The sequence below is a fragment of the Amphibalanus amphitrite genome, unplaced genomic scaffold (assembly GCF_019059575.1).
Source record: "Amphibalanus amphitrite isolate SeventyFive unplaced genomic scaffold, NRLGWU_Aamphi_draft 000871F_arrow, whole genome shotgun sequence".
Classification (NCBI taxonomy): Eukaryota; Metazoa; Arthropoda; class Thecostraca; order Balanomorpha; family Balanidae; genus Amphibalanus; species Amphibalanus amphitrite.
This window is the reverse complement of record NW_024882365.1, coordinates 2,481-22,500: the sequence shown is the minus strand read 5'-3', so window position 1 is coordinate 22,500 and position 20,020 is coordinate 2,481. Positions and strand designations below refer to the sequence as shown.

Here is a 20,020-nt window from a genome sequence, read left to right as displayed (position 1 = left end):
CACCGGCTTTATAAGCGGTAACACACCTATTATAAGCGGCATTACTCACGTTGTAGAATGTCGGAGCCTCGATGGACCAGTACAATGGTGAGAAGAACAATGGAGGCCACCAACAGTAGGCTGGCGGCGTGCCGCACTGCCCAGCCACCCAGACGACCACTGGAGTTACTCATCGCTGGAGAGGTGGAGGGGATGGGGGAGGGGTGGACGGTTAGACGGTGGACGGTGGAAGGTGGAAGGTGGACGGTGGACGGTGGACGGTGGACCGTAAACGGTGTGAACGGTGGACGGTGGACGGTTAGACGGTGGCAGGTGGACAATGGAAGAAGGAGGTAAACGGTGACTGACTTCTCAGTTGATACTACACGATCCACCTGTCAACAAAATAAAACCGCTGTTGTTACCTCGGCCAGGAATTCTCGAAATCGAAAAGGAATTATCGGCTAGCGATTGCTATAACAAGCTATCGAGCTTTTTCTTCTGTTTCATTGTTCGGGAAGTAAGCGTTAAAGGGAATAAATAGTTCACTTTCCGGAAATTAGTTTTATGCAATGGATTTATGTTTTTTATGCTCAAAATCATCAGCAAAGAAAATAAAACCTTATTACAAATTTTTTTTTTCAATTTCATTCTAACATAGGAAGAACTACATTCTTAATAAAATGTTGTTTGACGCGGAAGCTTCTTACGCGTTGACCAAGCATATTGCTTAGTACGAACTCATTGACTGTAAGCAGCATGCTGATTGGCTGACGATGACATGGCTGTCTTCCTCAACAAGGCACGCATTCTTTTGCAAGGCATTCTTTTCGGAACGAGAAATTGAATATCCTCGTCTAGGGTTATTGTTTGGTCGTAAAACTTCTGATTTGTGCTAGTCTCAGCTCAAGCTACAAAACTGCTATTCCAGTTCAAAACCCCATGTTAAAAGTGAACATGGGGTAATGAATTCCTTGGGATAGGTAATGGCATGGGGTAATGACATTCCTTTAATGAATGTCAATGTATGAGGAAGGATTTGAGGAAATGCTCAGCGTTCTGAAAACATTTTTCATTGCAAACATTCTTTTAGGTGAGCTTTCAACATATATTGGAAATAAATTTTTGAACATTTATGACGGGGGTGTAATTTGCAGAATAGATACTTAATAATACTCGCACCTACCTACAGTAGCGGCGGAACACCTTCAATTAAGGAGGGCACTGCCGACTTTTGGTCCCATTCTTTCCATGCAACGCCCATGGGGCTAATGTTAAAATGCCAAAATCAAGGGGGGGGGCACGGTGCCCCGGTGCCCTCCCTGTTCCGCCGCCTGTGCCTATACCTATATCAAAATGCATCACTCATCGCCCCACCAATAGGAAAGTCCAGGTAGCATCAACAGATCTAATCTAATGCCTGTCGCCTTCTTTTTCCAAATTAAAGACCCAGCGCTTAAAACGCTTTTCTACTATAAAAGTCTATTCAACTCAATACCATTTATTTGCGCTTACAAACAGAAGAAAAATGAAAGACAAAAGGACAAACAGTGCGCGGCACCATTGCCCTACTTCAAAGTCACCGTTTCCTGCAGTGCATAACACTAAAATTAGGTCAACCCATTACATATTTATGAGATATTGTCCCTAGGCTATTAATCGAAAAGAGGTTTAAAATGTTACATATAAGCCCACAAATAAGTGTAGATTGGTCAAATGAGTTTTTTCATCCGATCATTGGAATAACACAATGACTTGGGCCGCTTATAGTTTGGTTATTTTGCTCGAAATCACGACTTAGTTCATACATATCACTTCAGCACCAATTGGTGTCTTTTTAAGGTGCAAACCTAAGACTTTCAGCTTTCCTCACCTGATTGATAACCGGTACTTTCTTACTGCAAGAAAGTTAGCCACCGAAGACTGAATAAACTATATGCTTCCTTCCGTTCCTCTACCACAAAACCGCAAAAAGCACAAACAAAACACGCGTTAGTTTTGTCACTTTCGTTCACTTTTCGCCGCATAGGCCGCAGACACGCACCGATAGCTAAACGTATGCTTTTATGCAAACGGAAAGCACGGAAAGTAGAACACACAATACATGTTGGTTGATGTGCTTGAAAAACAAGTAGAAGTCATAATTGGACAGTTAACACGTGCAATAAATGCGCGCAGGACGTGGCTGCAGAAAACACTACAAAAGTATAAGTCGGGACGAAAGTGAAACTTCTTTTAATCGTGCAAGATATGCACTTTGCGGCTTAATATATGTTCCTCGCTCGTGTCCAGCTTATGCCAATTATCGATCATACATCCCTGCATTAATATAATTATTTGACAGATGTGTAAAAATGCAAGTGTCAGCAAGGCCGTTCCGTCGCTCATTACGTTGTAAAAAACACTTTAACTCCCGACGTTTCGCTGTTTACTGTAAACAGCGTAAAGTTTCGCAGTAAACAGCGAAACGTCGGGAGTTAAAGTGTTTTTTTTACAACGTAATAAGCGACGGAACGGCCTTGCTGACACTTGCATTTTTACACATCCCTGCATAAGTGAGCAAGGATTAGTTGAATCAGCTGTTTGACATAGGGCCTATATTATGCACACAACTAGCTTATGTCGGTTAGGCCGACAAGCGTTGTAATCATACTCTGAGCATTCCATAGATAGCTAAGTGCAGCTAATATGTTAAATAAGTAAATCGTCCAACAGTGACCGTTCTGTAATCCTCCATTAAACATGAATCGGAACAAGTGTCGAGTAACTGGATGGACGTGAATAATTTAAACCACTTTGACGTTGACGGGTCGTAAACATCATAGTACAGATTCTGTCCACCTAGCAAGTCAAATTACAAATCCGGACCGGAATGAAATTGTTCCCTTCCATTTTCACGGGGCTAGCCCGGCTGCAAGGGCAATGAGTTGCAGGTCAACGATAGGCATTTAGAGTCCTGCTATAAGAAAAAATCGCAACCAGTTCGGTTTACGATCGTTACGAAATATCACGAATGTTATGTTCCTCACAATTGCTGCTTTTGACGCTAATATGCGCTTAAGCGCTTATGTAGACTCGTCATGACCAGGTGAATGCATGCGGAAATATCCAGCCACTTAACATTCCAGCGTCGTACCTGCAATCCATCATGTGCCTCTGCAACGGTTAGTGACGTCTCCTGTCTGACCAGGGATCACCGATATAGCTGCATCATAATCAGTTAGTCTACACAAAAAGTCAGAGGATCCATTTGAACACAGGATGAATCGATCTGCAGCTGTTTTGTCAGAGTTGAACGATGCAGAGAGGTGAACGGCCGGCCATTAGAGATCGGGGTCAACCTGTGGTTTTGCAGATACTGCTTTTGAATTTCGTCCCACGCATTTTGCTAGGCATACATGACCAATAACGGGCAGATGGTGACCTTGTTTGCGACCGGTTCTGATGAATTCGACCCAAATCAGTGGTGGGTACCTGTATCTTATTCAACGTTTACAGTGTGGGAAAATCTGCATACAAAAGCGTACGTTTCCCCCAGAAAAGTTGTCGAGGGTAGTAAAGAAAACGCCTAAGCATGAAGGTATGTTCTCATTTATTACAAGGAGCGAAGAACAGGAGAAAAGAAACCCGTGAAAATAACATTCAACACTTACTCCTTTGGGAAATTATTCTTGGATGATATACTTATCTTATAGTTACATTTATCCTACTCAGAAATAATGGTTTGGAATGCTTGCCAAATTACCTACCGTCAAACGTATTTCTCTGAAGCGTATTTCGTCTCTTGTCTAAATAGGCAAAATTGTTCAAAGCTTCTTTTTAACCTGCGCATCGCATGACTGGGAGGGGGCTCCATAGAGTTTGTTTCCTGTTTTCTGCAATATCTTCTAAAACACCGGGCTTATCGACACGAAACATTTAATACTTTCGGCTGCATCAATATGGCACCTTGTGTTCAAATCATAGGCGTAGGAACGTTTTCGAAAGTGGGGGGGCCAGGGTCCCAGAGGTCCAAAACCTAACCTACCCCCAAAATTCAATTTCTCCTCGGATTTCGGCCACTTTGTTTTCGCAAACATGCTCAGAGGTAAAAAAAAATCGAGAAAAAAAAGAAAAAAAATCGGTTGAAATTTCAGGGAGTCTCCCGTCCATAAACTCAAACTGATGGACGCGTTCCCCTGTCCTCCGCAGCCGTTGGCACCCATGCAAATTCCAGAGGCATCCAGCAACTTTTTCATTACGAGCAAGCGTGAAACGTGCAAAGCGAGTCTTTTCAATATACCTATAAAAATCAGCATGAACGGCCCAGCTAGGCTCAGCCAGGCCTATAACGTTTTTAAGAGGTTTTATATCAGCGACCACTGCAACTGGGCTGATTGACTATCACTTATCAGAGGCCGGTGTGGGACTTTTAGACGGTCTGGGCCTTCAGAGGCCAGTTTAACCCTCCACGGCCCGGTCCTATAGGTTTTCTACATACGCGCTGGCCGAGGGGGCGGGGGGCGGATACGACCCCCCTCGCCGTTTCGCCCCAGGTGGAGCTAGCGCGTCGCGGTAAAACGAGCGTGTGCGCCGTTACGAGACGCAGAGATCGATACCCGATTTTATGGTCCTAGGTCAACCGGTGACCTCTGACACCGTTCCGTGCTTCTATCCTCAGGATACTGAAATCCTTCTCCTCCACACCGCAACCCCCTCCGGGCTGGACAGGCAACTTTATCTCATGCGGGCTGCTCCCTTGGAGCGGCACCGCTGCTCCCGAGGGAGCGCACCCCGTAGCCGGGTGCAGTGAGTGCCTTGGGGCTGGGTGGCCTGTCCTCTGGACGGGCTCAGCCCCGGCGACTCACTAGGGTGCCTGCCCAGACCAATGTCTCCCCCTACATCCTATCATCCTTCCGGCTCTGAAATGGTCTCATTGGACCGAAAGGGCCTAACCCAACAAAACAAACAAAAACCGGTGACCTCTGAGGTCAGGTCAAGTGCCTCAAGGCACGGTTCCGTTTTTGGTGAATAACTTCGCAAAAAATGGCCGCAGAGCCGCGATTTTGCCAGCATCGTGTTCGCCTCTCTCAGGCGCGTCGAATGATATACTTTTTGTTTGGGTGAGGCAAACTTAGGGTGTTGACCTCGGGTCACGGTCAGTTCGGCGTCCCCAGGTCACGAAATTGGTCGAAGGAGGTCATGTCGCATATCATTCGATTCGGCAGGTCTTCTTGAGTCCATAGGTGGCTTTCCCGACTCGCTAGCTCAATTTGATCGGTACCTAGTTAGAGGTGGCAAAATGTGGACCCGAGGACCCGGTCCAAAGAACCAGTCTGGACCCATATGGGTCCAGACCGGTTCCTGGAAATTTTCGGGCGGGCCCAACCGGGTCCTACAAACTTTACATCTTCCACACTACAAAATATGAAGTGAATGAAGCAAATGTTTCTTTGCACACAGTAGCTCATGAGTATTCCCATTGGGAAATAGGCTGTTTCACTTGATGCAACTAATGATTCCTACAAGTAGTTTGCATTAATTGACTTTTGGGGAACGGGTCCAACTGGTCCCGGTTCCAACTAAGACCGGGTCCGACTGGTTTCAGAAATGTCCAGCCGGGTCTGGTTCGAGTCTAGTTCCCAAAATTTTCATCTTTTGCCACCTCTATACCTAGTTATTGACGAAAAACTAATAAGACCCTTATAAGTTATAGCTTCATAAATGACGTCGCGCAAGGTCAACATTGCAAAAGTGACGCATCGAACCAGTTGCAAGGAGTGCATGAAATCACGATTCGGTGTGCTTGAAATAGTTGGAGATCGATCGTTCCCGGCGCCAGAAAAAGTTCTCAGTTTATCCCCATTGACTTATACCTAATGGTGAGGTCACGAAAATGACCTGACCTCATATGAACTTTAGGAAAAATCCGAGATATACATTATACAAGTTGAGAGACTCCTATTGGATACTAGGTCCTCCAAGGTTCATTGCCCTGTTAAATCTCCTCTGGCAGTGAGGGCGTTGCGAAGTTGCGACATCTGAAGACCGTGCAGAGGTTCACTTATGACCACATGGGTCAGTGACCTGATCTGACCCGAAAATGCGGTTGGTGTCAAAAGATCCCGCTTGATTCAAAGGTCAGGTATGCCAAGCTTCAGCTCTCTATCGCCAGCGTGTTCGGAGCTATCGCGAAAAAAACCTATGGGGGGGGGGGCGGCACCCGCCCCCCCCGGCCGGCGAGGGTTAAGGCCCTCAGAGACCAGTACAGGGCCTACAAAGGGCAGGATGAGACCTTAAGATGCCGACTTGGGCCATCAGAGGCTAATGTGGGTCCTTACAGGCCAGTATGGGCCCTCAGAGGTCAGTGTGGGACCCTAAAATGCCGGCATGGGCCGGTGTTGGACCCCAGAGGCCAGCAGAAGACCCTCAAAAACCAAGATGGGCCTCAGAGGCCAGAATCGGGTCTTCAGAATCCAGTGCAAGGCCCTCAGAGACTAATGCGTGTCCTTACAGGCCAGCATGGGCCCTTAGAGGTCAGTGTGGGGCCGTAACAGACCGGCATGGGCGGGACTTGGAACCTAGAGACCAGCGGAGGGCCCTCATAGGCCAAGGTGGGCCCTCAGAGGCCGATGCGGACCCTTGGAGACCGGCATCGGATCTCCGGAATCCAGTGCGGGGCCCTTAGAGGTCAATGTGGGACCCTAAAATACCGGCATGGGCCGGTGTTGGAACCCAGAGACCAGCAGAAGGCCCTCAAAAACCAAGATGGGCCTCAGAGGCCGGCATCAGGTCTTCAGAATCCCGTGCAAGGCCTCATAGGCTAATGTGGGTCCTTACAGGTCAGCATGGGCCCTTAGAGGTCAGTGTGGGGCCCTGAAAGACCGGCATGGGCCGGCGTTGGACCCTTCAGGCCAAGGTGGACCCTCAGAGGCCGGCATCGGGTCTTCAGAATTCAGTGCGTGGCCCTCAAAGGCACCTAAAGGCTAGTCTTGGGACCCCAGAGACAGAAATGAGGCCACCAGAGGCCGGTGTGAGGCCCTCAGACGCCGGCTGGGCCCTTGAGGCCGGTTTAGGGGCCCTCAAATGAGGTCAATGTGGGTTCTCAGCGGTCAATGTGGGCGCTTGACCGCCACTGAAGGGCCCTCCGAGATCAGTGTAGGACCCTCAAAGACTGGTTTGGGAGCTGTTAATAGCTAGCGTGGGATTCTTGAGTCTCGTGACAATCGAATAAGGGCCAGAGCCCCATACGCCCATGGGGGCCCATTGGTTGTTTGGGGGGGGGGCCAAATGATATGATGGCCCCCTGATTAGCCTTTGGAGGGGAGAAGGGCATGGCCCTGATCCCCCCTCTGCGACCGCCACTGCACTGAAAGTGGAAGGGGGAGGGGCAGAAACAGACATTGCTGGCCCCTAGCCTGTTTGAACCGAGGCTGAGGCACGGTCACCCTGGCCCCCAGCTAGTATACGCCTTTGACGAACTATGCCGACCCCAAGCAGATAAGGTCAAGCGTTGGTCGTTTGTATACGCATTCTCCTGCACCGTGCTAGTATTGTCTTAGTATTGCCTATACCTTTTCAGTGCTCGCTGTCCCGCGCCTCGTATTCAACAAAATGCTGTCACCAGGACTCACAGTCTTGTCTCTGATATGGTTTCCTTCATTGAGTGAAGGAAATTGCGGTCAATAACGCTGTAGAAACAAAAAGGAATCCTCATTAAAGGGCAAGCTGAATAGTTGTCAAGTTACCGGGTGGTAGGTTAGGTACAGACAGACACTTAAGTCAGCAAAAAGTGGGGGGGCCAGTTAACATTGTTGGCCCCCCCCCCACTTCCGAAAGTGGGGGGGGCCATGGCCCCCCCGCCCCCTGTTTCTACGCCTATGGTTCAAATAAAAAAAAATCGTGGCTACCATAGATCGGCCAGAAAGGACGTCAGAGTGACGTCATGTTCGACCAGTTTGGATGCAAATATTGAGTTTAGGCAATAGCTCTCAATAGCTAAGTTTCTAAGCTAAACATCATTTCTTTGTATGCGAAGACTCAGAATACACAGGGCTATCATCCTGCTTATCTCAGATTTTCCAAATTCTGGAAGTTTTAGAAAATAGGCATGTGAAATCTCAAAGTTATACTTCTAAAAAAAAATCCTGTAAATTTTCGATTTTTCGAAGGACAAAAACTAGAATAAATGTGATACAACACATAGCGAATACCTTGACTTTTTCTGAAGATATCGGGCTATAGGTAACTTTCTAGTGTATGTAGATCATCGGTATGTGTTGTATCACATTTATTCTAGTTTTTGTCCTTCGAAAAATCGAAAATTTACAGGATTTTTTTTTTAGAAGTATAACTTTGAGATTTCACATGCCTATTTTCTAAAACTTCCAGAATTTGGAAAATCTGAGATAAGCAGGATGATAGCCCTGTGCATTCTGAGTCTTCGCATACAAAGAAATGATGTTTAGCTTAGAAACTTAGCTATTGAGAGCTATTGCCTAAACTCAATATTTGCATCCAAACTGGTCGAACATGACGTCACTCTGACGTCCTTTCTGACCGATCTATGGTAGCCACGATTTTTTTTTATTTGAACCATAGGCGTAGAAACAGGGGGCGGGGGGGCCATGGCCCCCCCCCCACTTTCGGAAGTGGGGGGGGGGCAACAATGTTAACTGGCCCCCCCACTTTTTGCTGACTTAAGTGTCTGTCTGTACCTAACCTACCACCCGGTAACTTGACAACTATTCAGCTTGCCCTTTAATGAGGATTCCTTTTTGTTTCTACAGCATTATTGACCGCAATTTCCTTCACTCAATGAAGGAAACCATATCAGAGACAAGACTGTGAGTCCTGGTGACAGCATTTTGTTGAATACGAGGCGCGGGACAGCGAGCACTGAAAAGGTATAGGCAATACTAAGACAATACTAGCACGGTGCAGGAGAATGCGTATACAAACGACCAACGCTTGACCTTATCTGCTTGGGGTCGGCATAGTTCGTCAAAGGCGTATACTAGCTGGGGGCCAGGGTGACCGTGCCTCAGCCTCGGTTCAAACAGGCTAGGGGCCAGCAATGTCTGTTTCTGCCCCTCCCCCTTCCACTTTCAGTGCAGTGGCGGTCGCAGAGGGGGGATCAGGGCCATGCCCTTCTCCCCTCCAAAGGCTAATCAGGGGGCCATCATATCATTTGGCCCCCCCCCAAACAACCAATGGGCCCCCATGGGCGTATGGGGCTCTGGCCCTTATTCGATTGTCACGAGACTCAAGAATCCCACGCTAGCTATTAACAGCTCCCAAACCAGTCTTTGAGGGTCCTACACTGATCTCGGAGGGCCCTTCAGTGGCGGTCAAGCGCCCACATTGACCGCTGAGAACCCACATTGACCTCATTTGAGGGCCCCTAAACCGGCCTCAAGGGCCCAGCCGGCGTCTGAGGGCCTCACACCGGCCTCTGGTGGCCTCATTTCTGTCTCTGGGGTCCCAAGACTAGCCTTTAGGTGCCTTTGAGGGCCACGCACTGAATTCTGAAGACCCGATGCCGGCCTCTGAGGGTCCACCTTGGCCTGAAGGGTCCAACGCCGGCCCATGCCGGTCTTTCAGGGCCCCACACTGACCTCTAAGGGCCCATGCTGACCTGTAAGGACCCACATTAGCCTATGAGGCCTTGCACGGGATTCTGAAGACCTGATGCCGGCCTCTGAGGCCCATCTTGGTTTTTGAGGGCCTTCTGCTGGTCTCTGGGTTCCAACACCGGCCCATGCCGGTATTTTAGGGTCCCACATTGACCTCTAAGGGCCCCGCACTGGATTCCGGAGATCCGATGCCGGTCTCCAAGGGTCCGCATCGGCCTCTGAGGGCCCACCTTGGCCTATGAGGGCCCTCCGCTGGTCTCTAGGTTCCAAGTCCCGCCCATGCCGGTCTGTTACGGCCCCACACTGACCTCTAAGGGCCCATGCTGGCCTGTAAGGACACGCATTAGTCTCTGAGGGCCTTGCACTGGATTCTGAAGACCCGATTCTGGCCTCTGAGGCCCATCTTGGTTTTTGAGGGTCTTCTGCTGGCCTCTGGGGTCCAACACCGGCCCATGCCGGCATTTTAGGGTCCCACACTGACCTCTGAGGGCCCATACTGGCCTGTAAGGACCCACATTAGCCTCTGATGGCCCAAGTCGGCATCTTAAGGTCTCATCCTGCCCTTTGTAGGCCCTGTACTGGTCTCTGAGGGCCTTAACCCTCGCCGGCCGGGGGGGGCGGGTGCCGCCCCCCCCCCCCCCATAGGTTTTTTTCGCGATAGCTCCGAACACGCTGGCGATAGAGAGCTGAAGCTTGGCATACCTGACCTTTGAATCAAGCGGGATCTTTTGACACCAACCGCATTTTCGGGTCAGATCAGGTCACTGACCCATGTGGTCATAAGTGAACCTCTGCACGGTCTTCAGATGTCGCAACTTCGCAACGCCCTCACTGCCAGAGGAGATTTAACAGGGCAATGAACCTTGGAGGACCTAGTATCCAATAGGAGTCTCTCAACTTGTATAATGTATATCTCGGATTTTTCCTAAAGTTCATATGAGGTCAGGTCATTTTCGTGACCTCACCATTAGGTATAAGTCAATGGGGATAAACTGAGAACTTTTTCTGGCGCCGGGAACGATCGATCTCCAACTATTTCAAGCACACCGAATCGTGATTTCATGCACTCCTTGCAAGGTTCGATGCGTCACTTTTGCAATGTTGACCTTGCGCGACGTCATTTATGAAGCTATAACTTATAAGGGTCTTATTAGTTTTTCGTCAATAACTAGGTATAGAGGTGGCAAAAGATGAAAATTTTGGGAACTAGACTCGAACCAGACCCGGCTGGACATTTCTGAAACCAGTCGGACCCGGTCTTAGTTGGAACCGGGACCAGTTGGACCCGTTCCCCAAAAGTCAATTAATGCAAACTACTTGTAGGAATCATTAGTTGCATCAAGTGAAACAGCCTATTTCCCAATGGGAATACTCATGAGCTACTGTGTGCAAAGAAACATTTGCTTCATTCACTTCATATTTTGTAGTGTGGAAGATGTAAAGTTTGTAGGACCCGGTTGGGCCCGCCCGAAAATTTCCAGGAACCGGTCTGGACCCATATGGGTCCAGACTGGTTCTTTGGACCGGGTCCTCGGGTCCACATTTTGCCACCTCTAACTAGGTACCGATCAAATTGAGCTAGCGAGTCGGGAAAGCCACCTATGGACTCAAGAAGACCTGCCGAATCGAATGATATGCGACATGACCTCCTTCGACCAATTTCGTGACCTGGGGACGCCGAACTGACCGTGACCCGAGGTCAACACCCTAAGTTTGCCTCACCCAAACAAAAAGTATATCATTCGACGCGCCTGAGAGAGGCGAACACGATGCTGGCAAAATCGCGGCTCTGCGGCCATTTTTTGCGAAGTTATTCACCAAAAACGGAACCGTGCCTTGAGGCACTTGACCTGACCTCAGAGGTCACCGGTTTTTGTTTGTTTTGTTGGGTTAGGCCCTTTCGGTCCAATGAGACCATTTCAGAGCCGGAAGGATGATAGGATGTAGGGGGAGACATTGGTCTGGGCAGGCACCCTAGTGAGTCGCCGGGGCTGAGCCCGTCCAGAGGACAGGCCACCCAGCCCCAAGGCACTCACTGCACCCGGCTACGGGGTGCGCTCCCTCGGGAGCAGCGGTGCCGCTCCAAGGGAGCAGCCCGCATGAGATAAAGTTGCCTGTCCAGCCCGGAGGGGGTTGCGGTGTGGAGGAGAAGGATTTCAGTATCCTGAGGATAGAAGCACGGAACGGTGTCAGAGGTCACCGGTTGACCTAGGACCATAAAATCGGGTATCGATCTCTGCGTCTCGTAACGGCGCACACGCTCGTTTTACCGCGACGCGCTAGCTCCACCTGGGGCGAAACGGCGAGGGGGGTCGTATCCGCCCCCCGCCCCCTCGGCCAGCGCGTATGTAGAAAACCTATAGGACCGGGCCGTGGAGGGTTAAACTGGCCTCTGAAGGCCCAGACCGTCTAAAAGTCCCACACCGGCCTCTGATAAGTGATAGTCAATCAGCCCAGTTGCAGTGGTCGCTGATATAAAACCTCTTAAAAACGTTATAGGCCTGGCTGAGCCTAGCTGGGCCGTTCATGCTGATTTTTATAGGTATATTGAAAAGACTCGCTTTGCACGTTTCACGCTTGCTCGTAATGAAAAAGTTGCTGGATGCCTCTGGAATTTGCATGGGTGCCAACGGCTGCGGAGGACAGGGGAACGCGTCCATCAGTTTGAGTTTATGGACGGGAGACTCCCTGAAATTTCAACCGATTTTTTTCTTTTTTTTCTCGATTTTTTTTTACCTCTGAGCATGTTTGCGAAAACAAAGTGGCCGAAATCCGAGGAGAAATTGAATTTTGGGGGTAGGTTAGGTTTTGGACCTCTGGGACCCTGGCCCCCCCACTTTCGAAAACGTTCCTACGCCTATGATTTGAACACAAGGTGCCATATTGATGCAGCCGAAAGTATTAAATGTTTCGTGTCGATAAGCCCGGTGTTTTAGAAGATATTGCAGAAAACAGGAAACAAACTCTATGGAGCCCCCTCCCAGTCATGCGATGCGCAGGTTAAAAAGAAGCTTTGAACAATTTTGCCTATTTAGACAAGAGACGAAATACGCTTCAGAGAAATACGTTTGACGGTAGGTAATTTGGCAAGCATTCCAAACCATTATTTCTGAGTAGGATAAATGTAACTATAAGATAAGTATATCATCCAAGAATAATTTCCCAAAGGAGTAAGTGTTGAATGTTATTTTCACGGGTTTCTTTTCTCCTGTTCTTCGCTCCTTGTAATAAATGAGAACATACCTTCATGCTTAGGCGTTTTCTTTACTACCCTCGACAACTTTTCTGGGGGAAACGTACGCTTTTGTATGCAGATTTTCCCACACTGTAAACGTTGAATAAGATACAGGTACCCACCACTGATTTGGGTCGAATTCATCAGAACCGGTCGCAAACAAGGTCACCATCTGCCCGTTATTGGTCATGTATGCCTAGCAAAATGCGTGGGACGAAATTCAAAAGCAGTATCTGCAAAACCACAGGTTGACCCCGATCTCTAATGGCCGGCCGTTCACCTCTCTGCATCGTTCAACTCTGACAAAACAGCTGCAGATCGATTCATCCTGTGTTCAAATGGATCCTCTGACTTTTTGTGTAGACTAACTGATTATGATGCAGCTATATCGGTGATCCCTGGTCAGACAGGAGACGTCACTAACCGTTGCAGAGGCACATGATGGATTGCAGGTACGACGCTGGAATGTTAAGTGGCTGGATATTTCCGCATGCATTCACCTGGTCATGACGAGTCTACATAAGCGCTTAAGCGCATATTAGCGTCAAAAGCAGCAATTGTGAGGAACATAACATTCGTGATATTTCGTAACGATCGTAAACCGAACTGGTTGCGATTTTTTCTTATAGCAGGACTCTAAATGCCTATCGTTGACCTGCAACTCATTGCCCTTGCAGCCGGGCTAGCCCCGTGAAAATGGAAGGGAACAATTTCATTCCGGTCCGGATTTGTAATTTGACTTGCTAGGTGGACAGAATCTGTACTATGATGTTTACGACCCGTCAACGTCAAAGTGGTTTAAATTATTCACGTCCATCCAGTTACTCGACACTTGTTCCGATTCATGTTTAATGGAGGATTACAGAACGGTCACTGTTGGACGATTTACTTATTTAACATATTAGCTGCACTTAGCTATCTATGGAATGCTCAGAGTATGATTACAACGCTTGTCGGCCTAACCGACATAAGCTAGTTGTGTGCATAATATAGGCCCTATGTCAAACAGCTGATTCAACTAATCCTTGCTCACTTATGCAGGGATGTGTAAAAATGCAAGTGTCAGCAAGGCCGTTCCGTCGCTTATTACGTTGTAAAAAAACACTTTAACTCCCGACGTTTCGCTGTTTACTGCGAAACTTTACGCTGTTTACAGTAAACAGCGAAACGTCGGGAGTTAAAGTGTTTTTTACAACGTAATGAGCGACGGAACGGCCTTGCTGACACTTGCATTTTTACACATCTGTCAAATAATTATATTAATGCAGGGATGTATGATCGATAATTGGCATAAGCTGGACACGAGCGAGGAACATATATTAAGCCGCAAAGTGCATATCTTGCACGATTAAAAGAAGTTTCACTTTCGTCCCGACTTATACTTTTGTAGTGTTTTCTGCAGCCACGTCCTGCGCGCATTTATTGCACGTGTTAACTGTCCAATTATGACTTCTACTTGTTTTTCAAGCACATCAACCAACATGTATTGTGTGTTCTACTTTCCGTGCTTTCCGTTTGCATAAAAGCATACGTTTAGCTATCGGTGCGTGTCTGCGGCCTATGCGGCGAAAAGTGAACGAAAGTGACAAAACTAACGCGTGTTTTGTTTGTGCTTTTTGCGGTTTTGTGGTAGAGGAACGGAAGGAAGCATATAGTTTATTCAGTCTTCGGTGGCTAACTTTCTTGCAGTAAGAAAGTACCGGTTATCAATCAGGTGAGGAAAGCTGAAAGTCTTAGGTTTGCACCTTAAAAAGACACCAATTGGTGCTGAAGTGATATGTATGAACTAAGTCGTGATTTCGAGCAATGATTAAATGGAACTTAAATGAACCAGTAAAACGCCTTTTGGGCGACCAACGGAGCGAGCGAGAGGATGGGCCTTGCACGTGCGAAATTGCGAGGGGGTACCTCCATGACTAACTTGTGCACTGCACCCTACTAACCGGTCTTTAGCGATGTGCCAAATTTCAGCGCAGTCCGCCTAGCCGTTCTCGAGATCTGGAAGCGGCACACTGCACGTGCGCACGTGCAAGCGGGGTCCAAACTGACTTTTGCATGGCACCCTACTAACTGGTCCCCAACCGTGTACCAAATTTGAGCGCAATCGGCCCAGCCGTTCTCGAGATCTGGGAGCGCCCCCTGCACGTGCGCACGTGCTGTAGCACCCCAACCTTAACACATGTAGATGAATTATTTGATGGAGACCTAACTGTGTACCGAGTTTCAATTCAATCGGCCCAACCGTTGTGCCGTTATTGAGGTTGCAATTTTGGGGGTTCTTAAAAAATGTCCAACTTTACCACGCGCCACGTGCGGTGGTTGGCAAGAACGCATGGTGGCCATCACACCACAGAACTTTTACGTCCAAGTGACATTCAGTAAAGAAGACCGCTTGTCAATCGGATGTCCCGTTCCTAAGATATTAGCTTTTGAAGAGCGTCCCCACGGCCGGCCGGCCGCTCATACTCAGGATTTTCCCTTAATTCAGTATGAGACTCCGCTCGCTTCGCTCGCTCCGTAATCAATATTGATTTTTTAAACGATTTTATAAAACTTTATCATTTTTATCGAAATGACCACCATTAAAAACCAGTAAAACGCCTTTTAGGCGACCAACGGAGCGAGCGAGAGGATGGGCCTTGCAGTTGCACGTGCGAAATTGCGAGGGGGTACCTCCAACTAACTTGTGCACTGCACCCTACTAACCGGTCTTTAGCGATGTGCCAAATTTCAGCGCAATCGGCCTAGCCGTTCTCGAGATCTGGAAGCGGCACACTGCACGTGCGCACGTGCAAGCGGGGTCCAAACTGACTTTTGCACGGCACCCTACTAACTGGTCCCCAACCGAGTACCAAATTTGAGCGCAATCGGCCTAGCCGTTCTCGAGATCTGGGAGCGCCCCCTGCACGTGCGCACGTGCTGTAGCACCCCAACCTTAACACATGCAGATGAATTATCTGATAGAGACCTAACTGTGTACCGAGTTTCAATTCAATCGGCCCAACCGTAGTGCCGTTATTGAGGTTGCAATTTTGGGGTTCTTAAAAAAATGTCCAACTTTACCACGCGCCACGTGCGGTGGTTGGCAAGAACGCATGGTGGCCATCACACCACAGAACTTTTACGTCCAAGTGACATTCAGTAAAGAAGACCGCTTGTCAATCGGATGTCCCGTTCCTAAGATATTAGCTTTTGAAAAGCGTCCCCACGGCCGGCCGGCTGGCCGGCCGGCCGCTCATACTCAGGATTTTCCCCCCTATTCCTGGCGGGCTCCGCCGGAGTTATTGGCCAAAAACCTTTGGTGACCTTTGATGACGTCACATGACCTCACAGCTGCCCAACAGCAAAACAGACCTCAAGGTAGTGAAGGTTGATCGTATATGAAGTCATGTATGGTATATGGGGCCATTCCGACCCGTTTTAGTGGTAAAAACAGGGAGTTGATTTATCCCCCATTGACTTATAATGGGGAGGTCGCGAAACTGACCTGACCTTAGGTCACCGATATCAAAATTCCGAGATATACAAATTGCACATACTGGTACCCTAACTAAAGCCTGAAGAGAAGAAAGTGATCGGTCAAAAACTCTAGCTCTGACGTGATTGCAAACTTTTTCTGAGGTTGGGTCACCAAACCGCCTCTGGTGACCTGACCTGAGGTCAGATCAACTCAAAATTTTCAGACATGTTGCGTAGAAGCCTTTTAGGAAAAATCAGAAAATTTGAGCTTCCTAGCTCAACGCGTTTGGGAGAAATAACCAAAAAACCTCAGGGGGGCTCCTGAGGCCCCCCCCCCGCCAGGAATAGGGTTAATTCAGTATGAGACTCCGCTCGCTTCGCTCGCTCCGTAATAACTAAATAGCCTGAAGGTACCAAGCTTGGAAGGTTTCAGGTCAAACCTCAAAGCTAGGTCAGCCTAGGTCACGGAAATTGTATATCATGTATGGGTAACGTGACGCATGTTTTATGGCCCATTTCGGCCATAGAGTTCGCAATCAGAGCCGTCTGTGTCATCTGATGCCATTTTCAGCTGAATATACATAGCTGAGGTCAGGTCACTATCAGGTCAAAAAGGTCGAATCTTGAAGTCGATTTTTTTTTTCAATCAAAAAGGGGGCACCAGATGCAATTTTAGCTCAGAAACACGATGGTCCTTTTTGTTTTGGTGTACGATGTCGGAGGCGTAGGTATTGAAATACGGATTTGAAATATTGATAATGGTGAAATGTTGACTGATGTAGTATACAATACAATACAACACATGTATACAATACAACACATGACTGATCAATATTTCAAATCCGTATTTCAATACCTACGCCTCCGACATCGTACACCAAAACAAAAAGGACCATCGTGTTTCTGAGCTAAAATTGCATCTGGTGCCCCCTTTTTGATTGAAAAAAAAAATCGACTTCAAGATTCGACCTTTTTGACCTGATAGTGACCTGACCTCAGCTATGTATATTCAGCTGAAAATGGCATCAGATGACACAGACGGCTCTGATTGCGAACTCTATGGCCGAAATGGGCCATAAAACATGCGTCACGTTACCCATACATGATATACAATTTCCGTGACCTAGGCTGACCTAGCTTTGAGGTTTGACCTGAAACCTTCCAAGCTTGGTACCTTCAGGCTATTTAGTTATTACGGAGCGAGCGAAGCGAGCGGAGTCTCATACTGAATTAACCCTATTCCTGGCGGGGGGGGGCCTCAGGAGCCCCCCTGAGGTTTTTTGGTTATTTCTCCCAAACGCGTTGAGCTAGGAAGCTCAAATTTTCTGATTTTTCCTAAAAGGCTTCTACGCAACATGTCTGAAAATTTTGAGTTGATCTGACCTCAGGTCAGGTCACCAGAGGCGGTTTGGTGACCCAACCTCAGAAAAAGTTTGCAATCACGTCAGAGCTAGAGTTTTTGACCGATCACTTTCTTCTCTTCAGGCTTTAGTTAGGGTACCAGTATGTGCAATTTGTATATCTCGGAATTTTGATATCGGTGACCTAAGGTCAGGTCAGTTTCGCGACCTCCCCATTATAAGTCAATGGGGGATAAATCAACTCCCTGTTTTTACCACTAAAACGGGTCGGAATGGCCCCATATACCATACATGACTTCATATACGATCAACCTTCACTACCTTGAGGTCTGTTTTGCTGTTGGGCAGCTGTGAGGTCATGTGACGTCATCAAAGGTCACCAAAGGTTTTTGGCCAATAACTCCGGCGGAGCCCGCCAGGAATAGGGGGGAAAATCCTGAGTATGAGCGGCCGGCCGGCCAGCCGGCCGGCCGTGGGGACGCTTTTCAAAAGCTAATATCTTAGGAACGGGACATCCGATTGACAAGCGGTCTTCTTTACTGAATGTCACTTGGACGTAAAAGTTCTGTGGTGTGATGGCCACCATGCGTTCTTGCCAACCACCGCACGTGGCGCGTGGTAAAGTTGGACATTTTTTTAAGAACCCCAAAATTGCAACCTCAATAACGGCACTACGGTTGGGCCGATTGAATTGAAACTCGGTACACAGTTAGGTCTCTATCAGATAATTCATCTGCATGTGTTAAGGTTGGGGTGCTACAGCACGTGCGCACGTGCAGGGGGCGCTCCCAGATCTCGAGAACGGCTAGGCCGATTGCGCTCAAATTTGGTACTCGGTTGGGGACCAGTTAGTAGGGTGCCGTGCAAAAGTCAGTTTGGACCCCGCTTGCACGTGCGCACGTGCAGTGTGCCGCTTCCAGATCTCGAGAACGGCTAGGCCGATTGCGCTGAAATTTGGCACATCGCTAAAGACCGGTTAGTAGGGTGCAGTGCACAAGTTAGTTGGAGGTACCCCCTCGCAATTTCGCACGTGCAACTGCAAGGCCCATCCTCTCGCTCGCTCCGTTGGTCGCCTAAAAGGCGTTTTACTGGTTTTTAATGGTGGTCATTTCGATAAAAATGATAAAGTTTTATAAAATCGTTTAAAAAATCAATATTGATTACGGAGCGAGCGAAGCGAGCGGAGTCTCATACTGAATTAAGGGAAAATCCTGAGTATGAGCGGCCGGCCGGCCGTGGGGACGCTCTTCAAAAGCTAATATCTTAGGAACGGGACATCCGATTGACAAGCGGTCTTCTTTACTGAATGTCACTTGGACGTAAAAGTTCTGTGGTGTGATGGCCACCATGCGTTCTTGCCAACCACCGCACGTGGCGCGTGGTAAAGTTGGACATTTTTTAAGAACCCCCAAAATTGCAACCTCAATAACGGCACAACGGTTGGGCCGATTGAATTGAAACTCGGTACACAGTTAGGTCTCCATCAAATAATTCATCTGCATGTGTTAAGGTTGGGGTGCTACAGCACGTGCGCACGTGCAGGGGGCGCTCCCAGATCTCGAGAACGGCTGGGCCGATTGCGCTCAAATTTGGTACACGGTTGGGGACCAGTTAGTAGGGTGCCGTGCAAAAGTCAGTTTGGACCCCGCTTGCACGTGCGCACGTGCAGTGTGCCGCTTCCAGATCTCGAGAACGGCTAGGCGGACTGCGCTGAAATTTGGCACATCGCTAAAGACCGGTTAGTAGGGTGCAGTGCACAAGTTAGTCATGGAGGTACCCCCTCGCAATTTCGCACGTGCAAGGCCCATCCTCTCGCTCGCTCCGTTGGTCGCCCAAAAGGCGTTTTACTGGTTCATTTAAGTTCCATTTAATCAAATATGACCTAAAACGAGGTGAAAATGGGAATCCATGCCTACCATTCTTTTTTTTACGACGAAAAATTCAGAAGTCAACAAAATCACCTTTTTATCATTACGTCGACCACACCCCGGACCTACCTGGCTGCCTGCACTCTCCTCCTCTCCCCTTGCCTCCGTTCCTCTGTCCAACGCCCTCCCGCCGTCACACCAACGCGTCCCGCCGGGACCTCGGGTCAGCACTGACTGATGGGCGCGAGTCTGACCGACGCAATGGCGCTGGGGGGACGGGGGAGGGGAGGGGGGTTCCGCGCAGCTGTGTAGTGTTAGAGTGCGCCTACATACGGACCAATCTGCCCAGAGGTGTGCCCAGGAGCCGGCCAGGGGAGGTGGCGCATCGCGCGGTGTGAAAAAAAAACTGTCTCCGCTTCCGAAGAACCGATAAAGTCGTTTCCACAGCAGTTATGTGGCACATATTCATAGTTCACCTTTGGTGCGAGTTGTTCAAATGAGGAT

General features: G+C 48.5%; 1 protein-coding gene across 2 annotated transcripts in view; it reads right to left on the bottom strand.

The window, feature by feature from the left end:
* LOC122367465 overlaps window positions 1-19,746 on the bottom strand; it is a 60,860-nt gene extending 41,114 nt beyond the window's left edge. Inside the window, exons 1-2 of one of the 2 annotated variants that reach the window (XM_043340560.1) lie at window positions 19,646-19,746; window positions 50-374 (exon numbers count right to left, since the gene is read on the bottom strand). In XM_043340560.1, coding sequence (XP_043196495.1) covers window positions 50-173 — 124 coding nt within the window. In that variant the 5' untranslated portion in view covers window positions 174-374; window positions 19,646-19,746. Of the gene's footprint in view, window positions 1-49; window positions 375-1,852; window positions 2,084-19,645 lie in introns of those variants that run through there. The other variant, XM_043340559.1, reaches the window with a different exon arrangement.
* Between the last annotated feature and the right edge of the window lie 274 nt (window positions 19,747-20,020).